The sequence below is a fragment of the Candoia aspera genome, chromosome 2 (assembly GCF_035149785.1).
Source record: "Candoia aspera isolate rCanAsp1 chromosome 2, rCanAsp1.hap2, whole genome shotgun sequence".
NCBI lineage: Eukaryota > Metazoa > Chordata > Lepidosauria > Squamata > Boidae > Candoia > Candoia aspera.
In genome coordinates this window covers 123467626-123492851 of record NC_086154.1, presented here as the reverse complement: position 1 = coordinate 123492851, position 25226 = coordinate 123467626, and the positions used below count along the sequence as shown (strand labels likewise).

The 25226-nt window shown below is 36.8% G+C and overlaps 1 protein-coding gene across 3 annotated transcripts in view; it reads left to right on the top strand.

Moving 5' to 3' along the window:
• The window catches only part of HELZ (helicase with zinc finger), a 147423-nt gene that overhangs the window by 85193 nt on the left and 37004 nt on the right, over positions 1 to 25226 (top strand). For all 3 annotated transcript variants that reach the window (XM_063293483.1, XM_063293485.1, XM_063293484.1), the window contains 7 exons: positions 2479 to 2597; positions 5911 to 6056; positions 7930 to 8077; positions 11231 to 11414; positions 12584 to 12812; positions 16622 to 16826; positions 23332 to 23383. In XM_063293483.1, the coding sequence (XP_063149553.1) occupies positions 2479 to 2597; positions 5911 to 6056; positions 7930 to 8077; positions 11231 to 11414; positions 12584 to 12812; positions 16622 to 16826; positions 23332 to 23383 (1083 nt within the window). The remainder of the gene's footprint in view (positions 1 to 2478; positions 2598 to 5910; positions 6057 to 7929; positions 8078 to 11230; positions 11415 to 12583; positions 12813 to 16621; positions 16827 to 23331; positions 23384 to 25226) is intronic.

The following is a 25226-nucleotide window of genomic DNA, read 5'->3' as shown; positions in this document are numbered from 1 at the left end:
ATACAATTCTTGTGATCTTTTTCTACAAGAAGTGAAAGCTATCACAGCTTTATTTTATGTGACATTCTGTGTGAATTGAAAGCAGCAAGAAAGCAGAAATATTAGCTCATATTTTATCTATATAAAGTTTTATATGTATTAATTCATATTTACACATATTTTATTGTGTATCTTATTTCTCTGTGAAGTAGACAGTAAACTGTACTGTTCTTACTATATTACTGTATTGATCTGCCTTAAGGATTTTCTTTAAATGAATTGTGGATGGTGAGGAATGCAAAGGTTTCTTTAAAAGAATTGTAGGTGATGAGTTGATATGATCCCCATATGAGCTATATTTAAATGTTAGATCATTTATTATATGTTTAATCTGTAAGCATTATGAGGAGAGGGACAGATTTGCTCTGTATTTTCATCACTTCTCTATAGATTTTTACTAAACCTTTTAAAAACTTTTAATTAGCCCTTGTTTGAAGAGACCATATATTAACTAATTAGAATTATTCTACATGTAAACTGCTCAAACTTAGTTGTTTGAAGGAACATAAAAGCACTTGTAATATGTGGTGTCCCTGGTGGTCTCTGAGCCTTGTTGTTTTCTTGCAGATGTTTCATTGCCAGACTAGGCAACATCTTCATTGTGAGAGCTTCTCACACTGAAGATGTTGCCTAGTCTAGCAGTGAAACATCTGCAAGAAAACAACAAGGCTCAGAGACCACCAGGGACACCACAGTTCAACCCCGAGCTACAAATATTCTCTTCAATTGGCAGTTGTAGTAAATAATAAAATAATAAGTTCATGAGAAATAATCCAGAACTGTAAATACATTTATACAGGAGTTACGTTCAGTCTCTGTTTACTGTAATACCAAAGCATATCTCTAATATATTCAATCTTATATTTTTTTTTTGCCATATATTATGAATTTAACAATGGCTTCCATATACTCCCATCTGATCAAGAAAGTACTTCAATGTTATATCCTCTGATTTGCTCTAATGTTTTAGCAGCAGTTCTACTTCCTTTATTTTTTGTTAAGAAATAATTCATTCAGATGTAATGAGCTATTCAAAAATAAAAACCAGCATTGGTATCTTGTTCATAATAATATTTGAAGCCCAATAAGCAGTTGAAATTTTAATTATAATATATTTTAAGCTATTTTTCAATTTCTTGCAGGAATTTATTATGTATAGTAGAGGTAGTCTTTCCCAAACTGAGGATTCTCCTTTCCCCAAATGAATCTTTCAATACATTTTTGTATACTTTAGCTGTATGTTCTCTCTTTTTCCAGTCAGAAATGATTGTATATTCTGACATTTTTAAATTTGAAAGGTGACATTTTTCTCCAACTGGATTTTATTATTTTTATTTTATTATTTATGTGCATATAAATTAATCTGACAGTTTTCAAACCCATACTTTTCATTCTGTCTTGGTCCAGATAATTTCCACAAAGTATTCTATTGATCAAAAGTAGCTGGCATTTGTATATTATCAGGAAAAGAAAAGTTTTCTGGGTGGTTAACAATTAAAAATTAAAAACACAACGTGTTATATATTTCATTTGAGCCATAGCAAAATTTGGAAAAAATCTGCTAGACAACACCAGGATTGAGAGCTTGATGGGCAGCATTCCAAAAGTATTTCAGTGTACCCAGCAGTAAATGCGAACACTCCATATAAGCAGGCAAATGATCTGAAAGCCTAGAGTGAAATGTGGAATTTCTGTAGATCACAACAACTCTCTATCCCCTACCTCCAATATTAATGCTGCACTGAGTTTTAAAAGGGGCATAGGTGGGCTGGAGGACCATCCAGTTGTGGGGAAACCCTCTGTCTTTCTCCTAAGATAGTTTTTTTAATTTCTATTGCTATAGAAATTTAGTGCACCTCTCCTGGTGCACTAAAAAGGACAGTCACATCCTTCCCAGAATAACAAGTTAACCCTCAAGATGTATATTAATATCTCCAATTCAAAACATTAGAAAAGAAAGCAGAGAGCCCAAGAACCTCAGTGGCAACAGGTGTTCTCCTCCAAGCTGTGGGTCAGAGCAGCTGCTAATGAGGAATAAGAGCAACATGATTTAAAATTATTCCCATATTCAATATCAGCTTCAATCTCTCTATTATTTCAGGATTAAGGAAAGCAGAAACCAGTTCTCTTATAAATATTGTGTTTCATACACCTTGCCTTATTTCTTGCAGACTTGAATGTGGATGGGAAAAAGGAATTGCCTTTTGCTGTCTAAAGATTTTAAATTTTTAACTTTTCCTTATCTCACCTTTGATAGAATAGCAAGACAGAAATATATTGACTGGAAATAGCTTATCAAAACTATGTTATCAGAGATTTTTTATGTTGATTAGAGCTGAGATTGAGTCTCTTTCATAGGACCAAACCTAAATGTTTTCATAAGATTATCACAGCTTTCATTGCTTGCTACTTAACATTTTGCCTGTGTCTGCTTTGTAGGGTTTTTTACACATATTCTGTTGGATGAAGCTGCACAAGCAATGGAATGTGAGACTATCATGCCTTTAGCGCTAGCAAATAAAAATACAAGAATTGTCTTGGCAGGAGACCATATGCAGGTAATGATGTCTATTACTGAACTTACCTCCATTTTTTAAAGAACAGCTAGCTCTGTTTGCAAATCATAAAGTTTAGCGCTCCAAGAATTATTTTGGTGTAGGAGTTAAGAGAATGATGCATAAATCAGGAAGAGCTTAGCTTAAAATTCAACCATAAGTTTTCAGTTCAAAACTATACTAAAAGCAATTGACAGGAATATAGTGACTTGCTAGACTCACTGAAACTCGCATCTGTATTTAGATAAGGTACGATAACATTCTGAAAGTGAAAAAGGAATACAGTAGTGGATACATGTTTTAACAGAAGATTATTGAACATCAGCAAATCACAAACATTAAAATCTGGACCCAGGAATGGAATCCATATTTTTGATTACTTACTTGAGGGTGAATGTACCTTATCCAGCTTCTTGTCTTTTTTGTCATAATCAGTCTCATAAAAATAAACCTTATTCTTTTAAAAATCTAATATTTGTTGCTTAATATTAAAACCTGTATTTCCCTTAGAAAAAGGAACAAAAATTTACTCTTTAACCATGAGTAATGTGTCAGTGGACACTGGACAAAGGCTGGCACAATGAAAGAGAGTATATAAAAGAATAAAACGTTTTTATTCATAGCAAAAGGAATAAATGTAGATGTAAATTTGGTATATCCTCTTTGTTAATTACTGTTACAAAAGCTATATGAGGTTTACAGGTGGACTGGTGGGAAAAGTGCAGATTGCATTTTAAGTATAGGCCATTTCTGACTTTCCAATGATTTCCTTACAAACTATTTTCCTATCTGACTCTACTCACAATATGAATGATGCTTGGTTTCCCGCAGCTTCTGTTATCCAACATCTGTTGTTGTGCCTTTATGCAACTGGCAATCAGTTCAGATCTTCCAGTACAGCATTATATGATCTCTTTAATTTGCACAGGTTAGCAATCTAGTCGCCACATTTTTCATCAACTACAAATTCCAGAAACATTTCAAGGACCGCCCCACACAAACCAAGTTGCACTAGTCAATATGGGATGTAACCGTCAGGCCCAACCCAAGAAGGATGAGGAATCAGTTCAGCCAAACTTCAGTTCTTTATTTGATCACATTGTAAGGACAGAATCTTGCCAGACACAATCTACTCTACTCTAACCGAAGGGAAATAACCTGGGGAGCTTTAGGGTGGGGCTACTCTGAATCTCTTTGTCTTCCCATGTTCTATCTCTGGGCTATGTTGTCTCTTGTCCTGCCCCCCTCCTTGGAACGTGCTCCCTCCTTCCTGAGAACCATCTCAGATGGTTACTGCAGTCCATCACAGTAACTAAGGTATGGATGATCATCCTGAGTCTAGTCAGTTCAGGAAGGAGCATAGCTGGCACACTAGATATAATTGTGGAAAAGCAAGGCACTCTACCAACTTATCACCTGTGAATTAGTGACAGCTGAGGATTAAGAACCATTCCCTGACACCAAGCCTTCTTTAGGCAATGATACATCTCTCCCATAATATGGCATTAATTATCTCCCTTAACCAATGGGACAGTCCTGTATTGACCAATTTCATTAGCCCTGCTTACTAGATCCTTGCCCCTCCTGGCTGATTAAATCAGTATCCTGCTGAAATTTTTATGGACTGTAGTGTGAAAAATATATCAGTCCATAGCAAAATCTCTCCATATTATGAAAGACGTAACATCTGTTAACTGATTTGACCTCAAAATCACATAGAGAAAATATTTATTGTAATACAACTATTAAGCTTACAAATGATAGTAAAAGCTAAAATCACTGCCTAAAAGGAAGATTCAGTAAGAATTAGGTAGAAAAGAGGAATTGGTATCAAATATGTACCTGATCTACAAAAAATAGTAGAAGAGAAAATATGGATAATAAACTTTAAAGTTGTTGTGTATGAGATGGGCAGCAGAGAAATTTGATAAATAAATAAAATAAATAAGAATGAAAATGGGAAAGGCAGTATACATAAACAAGGACAGAAGCTTAGAATCAGTCCCTTTTCATTATCTTGAGGTAGATGGGATAAGAAACAGTTTAACTATCAAAAGAAAAAGATTGTCACAGAAGAATAGATCATAATTATTTCAGTGAAAGTTAGAAAGCACTGGGGATAAGAACTTTATCACTTTCAGAATGACAGTTAAACACAAAACGCAATAGAAATTTTAAAAAGAAAAGGCTATTAGAGCTGTTAAAGCATTTATTTTAGATTGGGAAAAGTTCAGAGAAATAATTTGAACTAAAAGAGCAAGCAGATCAGTACTATAGGGGAACAAAAAGAGAAATAAAGGCAGAAAGGAAAGCCTAAGTGTCTCCATGGGGAAAAACTGCTCTAACTTTACAGGATATAATTATATCTCATAAAAGACTAAGGATGTACTCAGCATGATCAACTGTATATCCAATCAATGGCATTTAAATTAACTAGAAGTTCTTTATTACGTTCATTATCTGATTGCCAGTTTGTGCATGTGACGAAATCTGCTCAAGGACCATTACAGTATAGTAGTTAAGATGTTGGACTAGGAGCAGGAGATCCAGGTTCTAGCCACCCTCATCCATGAAAGCTTACTTGATGATTTTGATTCAGTTACTCTCTCTCAGCCCCATCTACCTCATGATGTTGTTGTGGGAGGAGTAAAGATTGTGTATGCTACCTTGAGCTCCTGAAGAAATGTGTGGTATAAGTCTGATGAATAAATAAACTCAAGTTTATGAAAGTTTATGACATCCTACCTTAGCCTCATAGGCACTATTTGATTCTCTGATTAGTTTTTTTAGCAAGGCAGGTTGCAGAAAAATGTTACTTGGGTTCAGCAGGGTTTTCCCACGTGATATTGTACAAACAATTAAAAATACTAAATTGACTGAAAGCAAAAAATTGTGAAAGTAGAACTAAAAGATGCATCTCATCTACGTTAGGTTGGTTTCCTTATGTATGCATGTAGCAGTAAAGGCAATCCAAAGAGTTTAGGTCTGCCCTGCCTCTCTTGAAACTCTCTTTAGAGTTCATCATGCAGTGCTCCTCCCTCAGGCATCGAAATAGAGGAAATTGGCCTACTTAAGAAACCTGGAAGTTCAAAGAAATATCCTCACTTGTTTGCTACCCATAAATTGGAAGCAAGTGAAATTCAAACAATTAAATGGAGACTATTTGATATAATGTCATTCTTTTTTTCCCCCCACTGTACATAAATAATTTAATAGCATTTTTATAGGTTGGTCATTGCTTCTCTGTTGAGATAATGCTCTTCACAAATATTCAGTTATAAAATAATATCTTCCTTCTGATTTTTCTGGGTTACAGCTTAGTCCTTTTGTGTACAGTGAATTTGCCAGAGAGAGAAATCTTCATGTTTCATTACTTGATCGTCTTTATGAACATTGCCCTGCAGAATTTCCATGCAGGATCTTGCTGTGTGAGAACTATCGCTCCCATGAAGCTATCATCAAGTAGGTGTGAACTTTTTCACTGTATCACACTCTGCTTGGCTGGTGCAGGTGTCTAACAGAAACACTAAAAATCTTTTGCCATTACACTCCCAAATTAGTTGAAAAGAGAAGTGTAATAACTTACCACTATTATTAGCATAGTAAGACTACCAGTTTTTTATACTGAAAATAAGTAAGTACACTGCATTACTCTGAGGCTTAGTAGGATGGCCTACCTGGGCTTCTTTAATTGTGGTTTATTCCACCAAAGCCACCACAATTTTCTGTAATACTATAGCTGACCTAGGGCTCTCTCCAACATTACACAAGCAGTCTTTTATTTACACTGACAATTGTATCTCCAAAATATGAAATAGTTTGTGTGACATTGCATGGACCAAATGCAAGACAATATTGTGCAGTATGTAGAGCGGAAATGAAAGCGGTGCTATTGGCAGATGCATAAAGTTTGTACTCCCACTACCACTTGGATTTCAAGTTTTTTGCATTTATAAAAATATTAATTCCTGCTAAAATGATTACAGTAGAACTGCCTGAATATGTGTAACAGAGGAATAGCCAAATTGGTTAGATAATTTTCAGGTATGTGGACTTGTTTGCTGGGTTGAAGGCTGCTGTTATATGCTGACCTCAGTATTGCTCAGTCTGATGTGATCCAGGTTCAGAAGCATTATCTTTACCATGCCACTGGTATAAACTGGCAAAATAAGGCAATGTGAAAGTACTTATCTAGCAAGTCCGTTCTTGGGGCTTTGAATCTAGACTGAAGTTTGAAATTATGATCATGGTCTAGGAATAGAGACATTAATGCAGGAAATAGGCAAGTGGGAGAGAGAGTCTGAGAGATGCTCAGACAAAATGACAGAATTTATCGGTTAATCATCTGTACAAGATTGGCAGAGAAATAACAGAGCATGCTCATAAATTGAGTCAAGAGAAGCTATGGATGCATTTTGAACATAGGATCTTTGTGGCTATGCAGGTTTTCCACATGCAGCTTCAGAAAGTTGCTATTGCTGATATCACACCACCGCCACCACCATTATTATTAAATAAAAGTATGAAAATATGAATTATATCTTGATGGCTCAGTTAGAGGAGCAGCTCCCTTCCCATTTGTAGTAAAGTAGAAGTAAAGTATTTCATATTGTATCTGTACCCTCAAAGGTTTTCAGGAATAGTCCTATTAATATAAAACTCCACAGGTGGTCTGAGAAGTATAACTAGGCATACTATACTGTTCTGAATAAAAAAAATACACTTTTTCTTAAAAGTGATTTTTAAAATGAGTGCCAGGATTCTTTCTAAGGCTTTTATTATTTTAGCAAGCACAGGGGATGTGAAAAACCAAAAGATGCATATCAGTTCTTTTCTATGAAATTTTGTCTTTTAACTTATACAAGCAAACATTTGCTGTATTAGAGTAAACAAATAATTGTTTATAAGATGTTACCCCTGCCTGTTCTCATCTTGGTGTTTTCCAGAAATGTTAGAGCTATAATTTCTAGACGTCCCAGCTACTGAGCTTGGTGATTGGGAATTCTAACAGTTGTGATCTCAACCCCTCTATAGACTACCAGATTGAGGAAGGTAGAATTAATCAAAACATCTTGATTAATTTTAATTTTCTCAGAATGATGCTAAAGTCAACATACATGCTTCAACATCCATTCATTGCTTCTGTGCATTGCCACGTATTTACATAAAAACATGCTGAAGTTGTAAAAGTGTATCTGGTTCGCAGGTCAAAGCAGTAACGAGCAGAATGTTTACATAATGGTTGTCTTTGGCCTGGATACTGCTGGTCCCGGCCTGTCCGGCTTCAACCCTTACGATGTTTCTACATTTCATTTTTTGTTCCTCTCCATTACAGTTATACTTCTGAGCTTTTCTATGAGGGCAAATTGATGGCCAGTGGAAAACAGCCTGCACACAAAGATTTTTATCCTCTGACATTCTTCACAGCACGAGGAGAAGATGTGCAAGAAAAGAATAGTACTGCATTTTACAACAATGCAGAGGTAGCACTTGACTTCAATGAATTGCTTTTGTGGTTATAGTATTTTTACTGAAGTCTTCAGAATTCTAATTTGGACATCAGCAGCACTTGGCTTAAATAGCCTTACAGTCCACAGTGGAATGATTATGAGCTTGCCACTACCATGTCCAACTGAGTATTGGTTTGGCTGCCCCATGCTAATGTAGAAGCTCATTGACACTTTCCCATGATTGACCCACTTGAAGTATATACATGAAGAAGCCATATCTGCTTTTAGATACCAACCTCTAAGCATTTTTTAAGCCAAGACCCATAAATTATCCAAGTCTTAATAGAAATTATCATGTTTGGTTCTACATAGAAATTCAGCCTAAGGTGGTTCTTCAAACTGTTTTATAATAAAATACCTCTGCAAGCCTGAAGATCTCATTAACAATTTGCTGATAATGGTCTATTGCAAAACCAAACTAAAAAGTCTATTTAAAAAAACAACAACCTAATTCCATTGTTCAACTAGAACAGGGTTGGGCAATATTTTTCTCCATTGAAGATCGTGTTCCCTTGAAAGTAATATGTTAGAGTCACCAGTCACTGATTTAATTTAACCAAGCAGTGGATAACAGCCCCTCTTTCTTTTTTTCTCCATACAGTAGTCAGGAATAGCTTAACCTTGCCAGAGGTGTAAATACATTGCTTGTAGAAGGATTTTGACATTAATCCAAAAGTTGTGGGGAAATTAGTCCAGGGACCACAGGTTGCTCACTTGTGAGCTAGAATGACATTATAAAAAGACGAAAAGGTTATCTCTAGAATGCCATACCCATTAATTCTTACTTTCCCCATCTTTCATTAAAGCTGAAACACCCTTTCTTCTCCTTTTAAAACACCTTTTAATTTCAGAATGAATTTGAAATATGGGGAGTCTTCACTTAGGCTTTTTAAAGACAAAGTGAACAGTGGACTAATTCTCTTCCAAATGAGTTCTGGTCTTGGAAACAGCTTGCCTAGTGCAGTGGTTCTCAACCTTAATATTTGCACCAATTTTCATATCTATAGTCTCTTACTGCCTTGCAAGGTGCCTCACGAGCTCTTACTATATGCCTGAGTGCAACTCAGAAATAACAAAGGGAGAGAAGGAGAAATAAAAAAACAACTTCTTTCTTGTAAGATCATTTCAGCAGCTGTATCAACCTACCCAATATGGGCATCTTCCAGATGTGTAGACAAATTTCAGGAATTCTCAGCAGTGGTCATTCTCACTGAAGTCTGCATATTTGGAAGGCACCCAGGTTGTGAATCTGAGGTATAGCATGGAAAAGGGGACCAGTTACATCAGCTTTTAAATTTCCAGTATAACTACAATGCTAGTAGCTGCAGTATATCTCAAAGTATGCTTTTATGGACAGAAGAGATTACAGAATTTACTTTTTAGTGTCCTGTCTTCCAGAAAAAAGATGCCTTCCTGCAGTTATTGCAATATTAGCTATAAACCATTTTTCTATTGTTCTAGGTATTCCAGAAAGAGAGAATGGGAAATTCATTAGTAGATCTAAAGCATCTTAGTATATGTTTAGGTTCTGGACATTCCATATGAAGTTTCTTATTCATAGATATAACTTATCCACCAAGGCTGTTATTTGGCTTTAAAAGATATATTTATGACTAATAAAACTGTCTGAAAGGACATTTCTCTACTTTTGCTTCTTTATTATTCCTTGCCATATTCCTGGAATATTTGCCAGCATACTGGTTATTCTCATAGCTTGTCTACAGGAACAAACAAGCCACATTACCATTTAATTTAGTTAATTTGCATTATCAGAGCAAATCCCTGGGGAAGTGCTGCAGTGAGCTGTTACACCAGTACTAGTATATCTTCCTTCATTCTTCATTAAAATTACCCCTTTTTTTTCAGTCTGAAAAAGGGATAACTAACACCTGTCCAGTCCATGTGATCTTGGATTCAATATCCCTTAAGGTGTTCTTAGAGAAGTGGTATAATTGGATTCTTCGTAAAACAAGAGCAACAAAGCAATGGATTTTCTATTCTTTGTTTAACTCCTGATTATATGCTGTTAGCTAGAAAAAGGTTCTGGAAGAAGGGAGTAGTGAACCACCTATATAAGGCTGTCAAGAAAATTGCATGGATGCAGTCACCAGGAATCGTACTTGCTTTGAGGATGTCCATGCCTTTTACACGTGTTCAGTTCCTACTTGTACCTCTTCTCGCTCATTATCACATACCACTCACAACATACTGATTATTGAGATATGTGTGTTAAAGAAATTACTCAGAGCAGAGCTGGTTGTCCAGTGATAAAATGATCCAGTGATAAAATGATTTGCTCTGATTTTATGATACAGATTGGTGGGGATTATGCAGAATAAATACATTGGAATCAAACTTTTATGAAGTATTCTGAAATAGATTTTCATCAGAAGAGTAGGCTTCAGCTAAAAGACTAAGGGAAAGTCTGGCAGGGCTGAACTTAACAGTTAATACCTTCCTTCTTTTCTTTGGTGATACCAGACAAAATCAGTCCATTTTTCCTTTATCTGGAAAGTCAGTGCTCAGGGACAGGGATGTGGTAACTCAGCCTGCTGCAAGATGGGTCCACATTTAATCTTATTACTTTTGCACTACCGGATGCCCCCTAATGTTTGTGTTGCACAAGTTCTTAAAGTGGAAAGAAATTTATCTGCTTTTTAAAATATACATATATTGTTGAATTCCCTGACAGAACAGTGAATACAGTTTTATAATGCATGCTATGTACTATTTCAGATAATAATGTTGCATAAAGAAAATTATTCTTGAAATATGTCAAATGATTGTTGATGATGCTCATCAACAATTAAAAGCTAAGGTTTCTGCTCAGGGTTAGAGTTTTACTCCTTATTGATTGTATAGGTCTTTTTGATTGCATATGCAAGGCAAGTATGGATGTAGTGAAAATATTAGTAATTGAAGTGATACACTTACAAATGATCAAAGTAATGTCAGTGTCATGTAGGGGATGCTACAGTTAAATGAATATTTTTTAAAGACTTAGGTAATACCTTGCTGCTAAAACTGGCTTCTGCTAAAACCTGCATAGCTTTTCATCCAAAAATATAAGACAAACCTGAAACAAAAAACTAGCAATTTCCTTAGTATAATTTTTCCCCTTTTAAGGTGTTTGAAGTAGTAGAACGTGTTGAAGAATTGAGGAGGAAGTGGCCAGTAGCCTGGGGAAAGTTGGACGATGGCAGCATAGGTGTTGTAACACCCTATGCTGATCAAGTGTTCCGGATTCGGGCAGAGCTTCGGAAAAAAAGATTGTCTGATGTCAGTGTTGAAAGAGTGTTAAATGTTCAGGGTAAGTAATACATGATTTGCTTTTATTATATGCCATAAAGTCAGTGTCAACTTTTAGTGACCACATAGATAGATGCATACTTTTGAATGCAAGAATCTAGCTGAGAGCTGGAATGACATTAAAGTATCAGCAACTTATAATACTACTGGTATTTAAATACTCAAATCATTCAAAAATCATGGGATATCTTTTGAGACAAGGATCTAGCAAAATTCAGTGGCTATGATCATTAATATTGGTAAGTCTTTTCAAGAAACAGTCAATATATGAAGTTGGAAAGGAATATAGTAGAGTTCTTTAGAAGGATTCTATATAGAGACAGTCTGTGAAAGAAACAAAGATAATGCCAAATCAATGCTGCTCAAAGACCATAACAAATTTAATTTTTATTAAGATTGTGAATCTTAGTAAAGGTCTGAATCATTGTCTCCTGTTTCTCCAGGAAAGTTGTCTTTCTTTCTCTTCCTTTGTTTTTCTTCCCTTGATGGGTTTGAGTAGAATCTAGAGTTTTCAATGGTTCTTAGAACCTATGAGGAATTTAAGGATTCTTAATTCTTAGGTACAAACATTATTTACACATGGCTTTTCCCCCCCCAGTCTTATTAAGAATACCTGCTTGTCTCCCATCTATCATTATTTTCTTATTCCCTTATTTAAAGTTAGCTTTTTCTTTCCTAGGATTACTCCTATGCCATTTGATTTTCCCAGTAATTCCCCATTTCTGATCTCCTTTGTAAATTTAATCTCTGTTGTCCATATGGCTATGAGCAAATAGAAAATTATCTTCAGTGGCACCTCATGAGCTAAAGTTCCCAACATGTGCCTTTTAGGTATTTATAGTGTATGACTGTACAGTTAATACATATATACAGGTAAAAATATGGCAACTTCACACACACTGTGCCAGTGTTTTTAATGCTACAGAAATTAACAGCTCTGAAGAAGTCAGTGTTTAAGCATGATTAATATTAAAGTAAATAATAAATGTTCTTTTTATTTCTAATTATTTTAGAATATTTATTTTCTAATTATTGTAACACAAATATCTTCAAGTGAGCAGCAGTTATTCACTTGCCAGACACAGATGTAAAAAGTCAATATATGTAGTCACCTGGTAGTGTTTCTAGCAAAAAAGAGGCTAACATTATTCCATACTCTTCCTTCTTCAGGAAAGCAGTTTCGAGTGTTGTTTCTCAGCACAGTACGAACACGGCACACTTGCAAACACAAGCAAACAGCAATGAAACGGAAGGAACATTTACTGGAAGATTCAACAGAAGACTTAGATTATGGTTTTCTGTCCAATTACAAACTTCTCAACACAGCCATTACCAGAGCACAGTCCCTAGTAGCTGTGGTGGGCGACCCAATTGCTTTATGTTCCATTGGAAGATGCAGGTACACCAAATGTGTGGTATGACCAAATAATAAACAATAGTGATGAAAGGCTTATTGTGGTTTTGATAATTGATTCTCATATGTGCTCTGCTGTACCTGGCTGGAGTCTTTAGGCTTTCTCTCTCACCTTGAGATAGATGTGAGCCTTAGGGGGGGAAAGTGTCCATGCCCCTGCCCCCTGTAATGTGTGTCTTACGCTTAATCTTGCCGTCTCTTATTATTTCATTTAACGTGAAAAGTATATTAAGAGAATCTAAAACTGATACTAAAATATGAAGATTACTTGCAGTAGGTTCAAGTTAGCAACATTTTGGACATTTGCTGATTATATTTCATTTGCAGCATAAAAGGGGAAACAAGGCTGTTCTACAAAGGCTTCATATTGTAAAATTTTCTCTTAATGTTATAGGTACAGATGGAAATGTTGTATTTTAATGCTCCTTTATGAAAAAGTTTTCATGCTCATCAACAAAATTTTATTTATTAATTTGTTTATTTATCAAATTTTGACACTGCCCATCTCCCCCCAAGAAAGGGACTCTGGGCAGTTTACAGAAAATCATTTTAGACTTTCCAAGATGCTAGTTTTGTCAATTAATAGTATATTCTTTTAAATATTATTTGCTTCAGTTTTATTCCTTTTTGTTGGTTTTGAAATTATAATAATAATAAATGGAGGAAGGGAGAAATATTTAGAAATTTTGCTGGGGAAAGTATTTTAATATTTATTTTTCAGGTTTCTAACCCACTTTTTCTCATTAAAAACAAATACAGAACTAGAATATTTAGGAATCCTTCTCTGCCCCCCATACATTCCTCTGCCCCCTATTCCCCCTACAATCCTACACACACAAAAATCTGAAATTGTGTAGAGCAGGAAAACTGTATCATATGATTCTATTGCATATTTAGATCCACTTTCAGGCAGACTTGCATTGAAGATACTGTATAATTACTGGCCACAGAGGAGAGAAGATAATTAGGAGGCATATCAAACCAAATATACATTTGATCCATATCATTAAAATTGTTATTTTCTTATATTTTTCTTGCAACTGAATACATGCAGATAGATTCTTGATGCATTTGGATAGTTGTATATTGCTCTACATGAACCATTTCTCTGCAACTACAACCAGTTTGGTCTTTGTTGCTGTCAGTCACAGTCAAAGCAGAAAGTAATGATTAACCCTGGTTTCCTGTTTCCTTTCAGTTGGGAAATAATGATTAATATCATTGGATTGTGGAAACTGATTTGAATCCTGGCTTCCTTTGAAGCTAGTTATCATTCTTTCTCATTCCACATGACATGGAGAACTGTGGTCAAACAGACATGTCCTTGTTTAATCACAGTTTATGCAAAGGGGCACTGTGAATCTGCAAAAGGCCTGTGCTTCATATACAAGGATGGGTTTTTCAAACCAGGCCACTGAGATAAAGGGAAGGGGAGATAAAGAGAAAAACTGTTACTGGAATTAGTTAATAGAACCAAAGGCTCTCAGTTCTATTCCTTTATCTCTGCTCTGTTTTATGGGAATGAGAATGTAAATTGATACATTCAAAATAACCCAGTCTAATTCTATGGATTAACACTTGGAATAGATTATACTGAGAGCAAGAACAGGACTGATTTATATATAATCTGTATTTTTGTCACTGGTGAAAACATGTGCTGTTAAGCATGAGACAAGAAAACCAGATCCTTTAATCTTTTCTTGTTCCCTTGTTGACAAGATAAAATTTGGAATATTGAAGTGGGTAATTTTATAATCTATTTTCAATCTATATTTTAAATGTTTTAAAAATGTTATAGTATGATTATTTGGTTTTAACAGAAATTTAATATTGTCATCTTGAAGAAATTGCTAGTTATATTCAATAGATACATTTTAATGAGTGAATTATTGCTGAGAAAATATATAGTGAGAATTCAGCAGTATCCCAGCATGATTTCTTTGTACTAGATCTAGCTTGTAGGGGATAAAAAATTTGGATATATTTTAATTTCATAGCAACTGCATATGTACAGGTTATATAAAACAACTGGTTTTTACAGTATTTATGAATATGATCCATATTCATAATATATGAACTATTATGAACATCATAAACAGCTGAAATATGATTTCATTTTTACCTAAACATGGGCACTTTTGCATACCATGTTTAATGGTTAACATGTTAGCGTTGAATGTGAAATTATGTGGGCAGCTACCTGGTCCTGTTTTATTTAATATCCCTTGTGAATTCCTGGGAAGTTAATTTTTTCAAAGGTTGTACAGAAGAAGTGTATGTGGTGTGGTGATCCTGATCTGGATTGGACTACCACATGCTTGAAATTTATTACAAGAGTTTTGTTTTATTAATTCTGCTCTTGTGTTGCTTTTCTTGGCCATTTTGCAACTGAAAAAGCACTTGTGATATGGCCCTCAGACAACAGATGTGCAGGATAATCATAAATTGCTGCAGTAGAATGCAAGCAAAGGTTTTTTTAACATGCTGTGGTGTGTTCTATGAGTAACTGAGGCACAGTTAATGCTAAGCTATAACCAGTATAGTTTAGAGATACGCTTCTTGTCTGAGCTTCATGCTAGGCAAAGCAATAAATCTCTCTCTAGGAATGCAGATGCATAGGCATGAGCTTAGCAGTGGAAGATTCAAGGACAAGGCTCAGAGAGATATGCTGCTTTTACTGCAAATGTGAAAGAAGGTCTTGTAATGATGAAAATAATACAGAAAGTAAGGATCTAATAGCTGTATGTCAACTCCAGGGTCTAAACCCTGCATTTCTTTCTCCCACCCTTATACAATAATGGTCTTTTTGCTGCCTGTTTCTCATCCTTTGAGGTTGAGGGCACCTGCACAATTTTTTTTATAATGGTCTTGTTTGGTCTCGGACGCTTTATTTTCAGCCTTGCCAGCTTCATCCCTAATACTTCTTGTCTAAGCACAAATAACAACAACAACAACAACAACAATAATAATAAAAAACAACTTGCATGCCATCTGACTCTGAACGACTCTGAGTGGCTCACAGCTATCACACAAAGATATTGCAATAAAATCAATGAAGGATAAAGATAAAAGATGGCAAGCACAATGAAGCAGGGGGTCTCACGTCCCTTGCCAAAGGCCTGGGTGAAGAGCCGGGCCTTCACAGCTCTTCTAACCAACAGCAGCTCAATTCTAAACTATTTGTTCTTCCTACATTTTGAGAACTATTTCTAGCATGCTGTTACTTTAAAAGAGTTAATCAAATCTACAGGATTATGAGTGACATTTTGACTGGTAATGCTAAATTCTAAAATGTAAGTGTTTGAAAGTTGCTAAAGGGAGTCAAGAATCCATTGCAATAACTATAAAGGCCTTTGTGAAATGTGGCTACAATACATATTTTAAAGTTGCAGCCATATTAGACAGAGCTGTGGCAGATATTTATTTTAAATTCAACAGCATGTTTCATATCAGAGCTGGCAGGATTTTATTCATTGTTCTTGCAGCTGCAGTGTAAATGTGCCATGTGCGAACAATCTGCCTGATTGTTTTAAAAAGAAAAAAAGGAGGCACTTTACAGAAGTTCTGACGCTAAGACTGATGCTTGTATATGTTGCAGAGAACTTGGCTAATAAACCTTGCCATTGCTTCATCGTTAACATTTCATTATTTTTGAAGAATTCAAACTATGTTGTCTCATAACTAAACAGTATTGGAATCAAAGGGGTGTATAGAAATAATGGGTACAAGATTTACTTCGTATTTTTTTATCTAGAAACCAAACATTTTTGTGTTGTTCTTGTATTGGCTTGTAGGAAATTTTGGGAAAGGTTTATTGCCCTGTGCCATGATAATGAAAGTCTTCACGGTATCACATTTGATCAGATCAAGGCTCAGTTGGAAGCTCTGGAGTTAAAGAAAACCTATGTATTGAATCCTCTGGCTCCTGAGTTTATTCCACGGGCTCTGCGACAGCAGCATTCATCAAACACCAGTAAACCACAGCAATCTCCACCAAAGGTAACCTCTGAGGAAATGATTAAAAGGTCGCAAGAATTCGTTAAGAAATACCATAAAAGTATGCTAGCTGTTGTGCTTTCTCCTAAGAACAGAGAATGGGAAAATACTAGGCTGAAAAGATAACACCGCACCGCTTTTATTAAAGGAGATAATGACAACCACGCTAGAGTTTCTGCAAATAAAAACATTGTTTTTATTTTTTCTTAAAAGGATACAGTCATACTCAGAGCCAGTGTAGTGGAGTGGTTAAGGTGTTGGATTTGGACTGAGGAAACCTAGATTCAAGTGCACCATTAGTCACAGAAGCTCAGAGAGTGACTCTGGGCAAGTCGTACTTCCTCACCACAACCTATCTAACAGGACTGTTGTTCTGGGGGGAAAAACAGAGGAGGACGAGCTATGTATGCTGCCTTGAGCTCCTGAAGGAAAAGCAGGGTATCAATCAAACAAATAATTATATATATAAAATATAAATGTTGCTCACCGTTGGTTGAATACTGTTGTGATCTTTATCAAGAAGTCTGTAAGCATCAAATATACCCAAAAGAACTGAAAGGGACAAGTATAAGGAAAAGCATCTTACACTCCATCCTTGTATTTGTAAACAATAATACAGGTAGTCCTCACGTAACAACCCTGATTGGGACCAAAGTTTCCATCGCTAAGCGAAGTGGTCATTAGGTGAAACATCACATGAACACACCACTTAGCGATGGCTGTTCCGGTAATCCTGGTTGCAGTCATTAGGCGAGGACTGCGCTGTCATTAGGCAAAGACCTCAGGCTTCTCCTGCCCTGTGCAAACTGCTGACTGTCCCGCCGCCACCTCCCCAGCCAGTCCCAATGAGCTCTCTTCGGTAGATGAGGATCCGTCGCCCTATCGCTCTCACCATTGCCTACTCCTGCCGCCCCCTGCTGACCTTTGCTGTCTTCTTCCTCCCACTGGTGGTGCGGGTGGTGGCTCTCCGGGTGAAGGCGGCAGCTGTTGGTGCTGTGCAAGGCCTCGCTGCCACCTTTGCCTGGAAAGCTGCCACCCGGGGAGCTGCTCTGCCAGCTCCATCCTGCTGCCTCCTCCCTGGCCAGCTGGGGGAGGCAGGAAGGGGCAGCAGGAGTAGGCATCAGTGCAGTGCAGGGTGTCCAAAAGGGCAGAGATGGGGGGAGATAGGTGGGTGTGGGGCGTTGAAGCGCATGCTGCAGTTGTAAATGAAGGCTGGTTGCTGAGCGCCCGAATTTTGATCATGTGACCGCAGGGGCGCTGCAGGGCCATAACTTCGAGGACTGGTTGTAACTACTGTTTGTTCAGCACCATTGTAACTTCAAACGGTCGCTGAATGAATGATCATTAAATGAGGACTACGTGTATTAAAATCTGTATTTAGTTGCCTAGAGACATTAGTAAATACTTGATTACATTTCCAGGCATAATTATATTTCCAGACAACATCTATGTCAAAATTTCAAATTAATATATATATTTTTTTGCTTTTTTCTAATGGTATTTGAAAACATAAGAGAAAATTATTTACTTGTTAATGTTTGCAAGATTTAATAATTGGAAAGATAGTTTATCAAGTGTCTTTATGTTTTACCACATAAGCTTTTTAAAATATTGAGGATGCATTTCAGTGTTTAGCTTTAAGAAAACCACATGTCCAAGTATGATTATTCACTTTCAAGGTCTACATTAGTATAGTTTCTGCAGAGGTTTTAGTATTTTATGCAGTTTGAATTGGTTTCCAGGTAGCACTTAGATAGCCAGTCAGCAGTCCTGTTCAGGGTGGCCCAGACCATGCTATAGAGGGAGGGCCCAAGGAAGTGGACAGAGTCCTCAGCAGGGCAGCCACCTATATTTTATTTATTTATTTATTTATTTATTTATTTAATTTATCCCCGCCCATCTCCTCCCGTCAGAGGACTCTGGGTGGTTTACAACAATCGATTAAAACCATCACAATAATACAAAAAGTAAAATACAGTAAAAAATAATATAAATAGAAATAAAAAATAAAAATTTAATATATATTAAATCCATGTCCATTCTGGCTGATTAAGGCTGTCCCCAAGGTGATGTGTGGTTGGGTCTCGACAATGTTTAATACATCCTTGAGTGAGAGGGTAGTCCAGTCTGCACTTAAGAAGGTGGTGGGCTCCCTACTAAAGATGCCATCATCAGAGATGACAATACTGGATAATTTTCATCAGTTTCCAACTTCTGTTTTTTGGGGGAAGATGTGGAGAAGGTGATCAGGCTGCAGCTTCAAAGGGCCTTGGAGGAAACTGATTATTTGGACGCTTTTTAGTCAGGTTTCAGTTCTTCGTACTGAGATAGGATAGATAGCATTTGTGGGTGACCCCTGGAGGACTCAAGATGGTGGGTGTGTATCCATCTTAGCCCTTTTTGTTTTGGACCAGCTTTGAAGGACAGGAATTGGAAACTGAGTGTTTCAGCTATAGTATTCTCCTCCTTCCTCCAGTCGGTGTTGGTGCGGTGTGTTCGTGAGATGTAACAATTCATTCATGTTCCAATGTCTGTACAGGTAGTCCTCAGGTTAGGATGATAATTGGGATCAGAATTTCTGTTGCTAAGCGATGCAGTCATAAAGCATGTCACATGATCACATCGCTTAGTGATGGCAATCCCAGCAGTCCTGGTTGCCGTCATCACCCAGAGATTGCACGGGTCATTAAGAGAGGACCTCACGTGACCGGGGTCATAGGCAAGCGAACTGGCAGGGGAGAGTTGTAGGCAGATGTGTGAATGCTGTGGGTGGGTGCTACAGAGCGCGGATGGAACGGTGGGGGCTGCTACAGAGTGTGGATGCATGGGGGGATGCTATGGAGTACGAGATCTAGTAGTGGGGCTCCTCGGGAGAAAAACAGGAGCAACTCAGGGGAGCAACTTACGATCTTCCGTGCCAGCTTCCCCATTAATTTTGCAAATGACGACCAGATGACCACAGCTCGCTGTGATGTCATAATTGTGAGCAGGCACCCGAGCTCACAGATTGTGATCACATGACTGCAGGAATGCCGTAACAGCCACAATTTCACAGACTGGTCGTAAATCCCATTTTATTTCTTTATGATGTAAGCTGCCTCACATGTTCAATTTGGACAGAAAGCTGGGAATTTGCATAAACAAACCTTAGTGACTGATTAGCAAATTAAGTGAATGTCAAGAATTTGGTTTGGTGTGGTAAAAACAAGATAAAAACAATATCTATAGCTCCTTTAAATAGCAATATTCTATATGGAATTCACTAATCAGTGGCATAGAGTAACGCTTTTTTGACAAACAAAATTGCATTATATGTGTAAAAAAGTTATTTAAAAGCAATTACAAGCATAGATTCATCTGATAATATAGTAACAGATTCCCTTAAAACAATGAAAAAGAGTCTTCTAAAACCATTTGAAGTCTTGCAATTTATATTTGGGGGGATTATTGTAATCAACAGAGATAGCTCTGGTAGAAAGCTGAGAAAACATTTATCTAACCCTAAATATGTGAAGAAGCTGTAATAGCTCCCAGCCTTTTAAAATGTAATTTTTCTTTTTAAATACATTTTAGAGACTGTCTTTATAGAGTAACTAGTGAAGCAGTTTGTCATTCTTCTTCATCCATGTTATTCATAGGTCAGTATTTATTCAAGCTTTATAAACAAACTGATTAATGTGTTCAGACTGCTGGAAAACTGCATAGACCTTTCCCCTGAGGAAGTAATGTTCTTAAGCATCACCGCGTTTTAAAACTTGGTTCTTGACAGCATATTGAAAAATAGGCATTGGGAAGATCTCCACCTTTTGGTTTCCTTCTGCCTTCCTGTTAGAGCTGTACTTATGGTAAACCTAGTGGATGGAGAATAAGAAACAATGGATCTTTGGAGTAAGAGTGCAAGATGTCCTAGGACACATAGGCAGCCCACAGTGGCAATCCTTCTATTGAACATTGGGAGAGAAAAGGGTAACTGCCTGGCCAGAGTGAATTGGAGCTTTGACTTAATTGAGTTAGCCAGTTGGTTGTGGCCCTGGATCCATATATGTCTCACTTTTATTACCACATTATATTTTTCCATGTTTTCTCTTTCTATATTTTTCACTATATTGCTGTATTGTACTTTGCTGTTCTGAAGGCCTTGCATTCTAGATTGTATAGCTGGGAGCCTTGCCATCATAGGCCTGAGGGGGCTGGCTTGGTCTCTGAATTAGTACAAGACCTCTCCTGTATCTTCTATTTGCCTATTCTAATAGTTCTGTGGTTAGCAATGTTCTGTGGGTCAAGAAGCCAAGGCTTTAGTTAGCTGCCTTGTTTTTAGTCACATAAAGAACCCTCAGAAGGTAGGCTTGATCTTGCAGAAATCATGCTCACATCTCCTGGGGCAGGTTCAAATATCCATCTCCCATGTTCTCTCCAATGTACTTTTAAACGGAGATGCTGGGTCCTGCTGTGAACCTACCAGTGTAGCTTTCGTTCTCCCATGTACCAGAGGACTTACCCTTCTTCTCTGCAAAATACTTACTGTACTCCTCTTACAAAAGTGGGAGTACAAGTTTGTTGATGGCAATGCTAGAGAAATTGGCTGTTTAAAAGACATTTTCATGGTGTGCTCTAACATTTGTCTTTTGGCAATGGCTATTGTTACATATTTTCTATAGTAACTATACTGTTAATTCTACTACTAGATAAGTGTGCAATTTATACTTTATCTTGATTTTAAAATTACCTTGTATACATGAGAGTATAGGAGCAGACTGCCTGTAGATTCTTCACCCAGAATATCATACTTTTTAATCAACTCAGGAGGAATTAGTGTACTTGCAACCTGCTCCATTTTTTTTTAGTAAAGTAACAAATTTTAAGAATGCCCTTTGTTTTAATCTTGATTTGCTGAAAAGAAGATGATAGACAGACAGACAGACAGACAGTCTTCTCTTTTCACTTTTCTATATGCCAGTTTGGTATATTGGTTAAGGTGCTGAAGTAGATGCCAGGACACTATGAGTTCCAGTGCTTCCTTAGGCATGAAAGCTGGCTGGGTGACATTGAAGTCATTGCAAGACTTCAAATGGTTTTAGAAAACTCTTTTGCATTGTCTTTGGGCCACTTTCTCTCAGCCCACCATAGCTCACAAGGTGGTTGTTGTGAGGATAATAGGAGGGAGCATTATGTATGCTGCCTTGAGTTGTACAAAATAAATGCGGGATATAAATCTAAATAATAATAAATAGAATACTTTTCAGGGGGAGATGGGTGGTGATAGAAATTGGAATAATTAATAAACAAACAAAATGTTTTAAGATAATTCTTAGTTTATATTGGGCAGCAGAGTGAACCAATTCTGGGTTTGAGAATATGCTCAAGAATTCTGAGACATGTCTAATAATTCTGTGGAAGACTTACAAACGTAGAAAAAGTTATTTGTTAGTGGAACTTTTGACAATTGCTTCTTTAGTATCTTTGAACAATTAAAAGATCCACTGCTCTAGCATCTTCTAAGGTGCTCTGTTACCTTTTGAATTATACAAACTTCTAAACCAATAAAAGCCCATTGACCTTGTGGGAAAGAAAGTTAGAGCCAAAAGTGACAGAGTTTGCAAATGTCAAGATTTATTGTTCTTGTGCCATTCCATTCCATTCCACACCTCACCCCCATCTCATAAGAAATTAGGCTAGGCTGTTAAGCTCCCAGTCTAGTTCTAAAAGACTGGATGATTTGAAAAGATGCCCAGATGCCTCCAACATTGACACTGTAATTTGCTAGAATATTATGTGATCAAAGTTGATTTGCCATGTGTACATTTTCAGCTGTAGATTGTCAGAATTCTGTAGACACTCAGAATTCTAAAAATAACCAATATAACAGGGATAATACTGTACAGTGCAACTGTTCAATTATATAGCTCTTTCATGTATTATCAGAGGAATTAGACTAAGTTTGTTCCTTGCTGTCTCTGAAATTGATCATATGGTATTTTCTACTACATTTCTAAAATTACTATAAGGATTGTTTTTTATTTACTTTTTATTTACTAATTATATATTTATGCCACTTTGTTTCTGCATGACACTGTACAAGATCCATCCCCTCCATTTAATGTTCCCAACAGTCCCATTAACCTGAGGTTCGGTATTACCCTACAACTATTCCAACATAGTGTGCATTTGTATTGCACTGCAACACAATATATAATGAAACAAATTCATTATTTGTGTGGCCTTGCGATTAATAAAATGTAGTCCTGACTCTGAGGCAGAGAGATCTTGGTTTGTGAGGGCTCGGGCAAATTACTTTACCCACCCACCCCACCCTGAAAAAGTATCTTTTGGCCACTTAACATGATATTAATAGCTTCTATAATTTTCTGGAAATGTATAGACATGCATTCTATAGAAGAACAGACTTATGAGAGAATGGTAGCTCTGAAAACATTCTTAACTTTCTTTGCATGTTTATATCAAACTTAAAGGTAGAATAATTTAACTCCTGGTCAATCTTTTTTTAAAGGTAAAAAGCCATCATCATAACCACAGTGACCATTTTCATAGTGATGGAATTGGTAAGTACTTGAAAGAGTATTATTTGAAGGAATCTGAGATACGCTTGTTTTTGCAATGAAAATAAATGTTTTCTTAGGCAAAAATCATAGGATATCAGAATCTATGGCCCTGTTTGGATTCTGAGCTCCCTTCCCACTAAAATTAATGAGCGGAGTGGAGGGAAGGGATCAAGAATGACCAAAAGACTGATCCTATACTACTTAAATTTAGGAGCAACTCTGACTTTGGGAAATAAAATATTTTTTCAAAAAAGAATTTTGATCTCCAAAGTTCAAGGGAATTCTGAACATAGGCAACAAATCAAATATCTTTATTACAGTTTTCGACCAGACTTTACAATAGGAAAAGAGAAATAGTTTGGTACAGCAGTTCATTATCAAGGGAAAAAAGAAAAGAATAAGACAATAAAACAACATATCTAATTAAAAGTTTTGCACAGTTGTATGACTTGATGAAGATATTTGGCCACCTGGTATGTGAATGTAGAGTTAGCATCCCTTAAAAAGTAATAAACATAAAATTTATCAGTATGACCCTCAAATTTAGAGGTTATTGGGGGAATCAAAGCATGCCTTGGGGCATCATAAAAAGGACACTGTATGAGGACATGGGCAAGAGTTTTTATCTCCCTGGATCCACAAGGGCAAAATCTCTGTAAATAAGGAGTCCCATGAAATCTTCCTGCCAGCAATGCTGAAGGGGGGGAATCAAAGCAGGCTCTGGAAAAGGCCCATCTCTATTTCCTTAGCGTTAGATTGTATAGATATCCGCAGTAGACAGCTTGCAGCTATCTAACATTTGGCGATAAAATTCGGAGCACTGGTGATATCAATTTGGCAATCAATGTCCCTAATTCTTTAACTATTGCTTTGGCCTTCTCAAGAGTTAATTGGCCTAAATATTCAGCAGAGAGGCCAGGACTGTAAAGTTCTTCTATACAGGTACGGTGCCAGTGCGATTGGTAGCTGTCTGACAACAGCAAAGGCATCAGGCCTCTAGGGTCAAACATGATTCTGAGTTCTGAGATTAGAATCCTGGTTCAGGATTAATTATACTTGGCACATTAGCTTCAAGCCTCAAGACTGCATAAGGGGTGCATTTTGGGGTGCCAAACAAAGTCCTGAGGAAATTCAATCGAATGGCTTCATAGGCCCTTAGGTTTGTATATGGGCCAAATTGTATCCTATATAATAGTTGGGCAACTGTTTTAGCTATAGACAGTTTGCTGCTGGAATGTAATTTGCACCCTGTTGCCTATAAAATTCAGTTATTGCTAGTATGCTCTTTTGGGCAGTAGAAATGGCATAATTTACCTGGGCTATTAATTTCCTAGAGGTCTGAAATACTATCCCCAAGTATTTAAAACATTTGACCTTCTCTAATTTATGGGAATCAATTGTCCACTTGTGCCTTCGTTGGAAAAAACTAAAATTTTAGATTTATCATAGTTGATTACTAATTGTTCCTCATTACAGGAGGATGCCAGGGTTCTTGGTGCCCACTTGATGCCTACAGAAGACAAGGAGAAAAGAACTGCATTGTCAGCGTAGAGTAGAATTTGGAGATGTCTGTCAGCTAATTTAGGCACATGGATATCAACTCTCTGACGGGTTTTAATCAGAGAGTTGATACGTATGTTAAAAAGCAATGGTGCTAAAATACATCCTTGTTTTACCCCCTTGACAGTCTGGATAAAGTCAGAAAGGTCCCCACCCCAGTTACATCTTACTCTAAGGCCAGTTTTATTGTATAGCTTATGAATTAGGAGCAAGAGTCTTTTGTCTATAGAGAATCTGCTCAGAATGTCCCAGAGTCTGACCCTTGAGATATTATCAAAAGCTG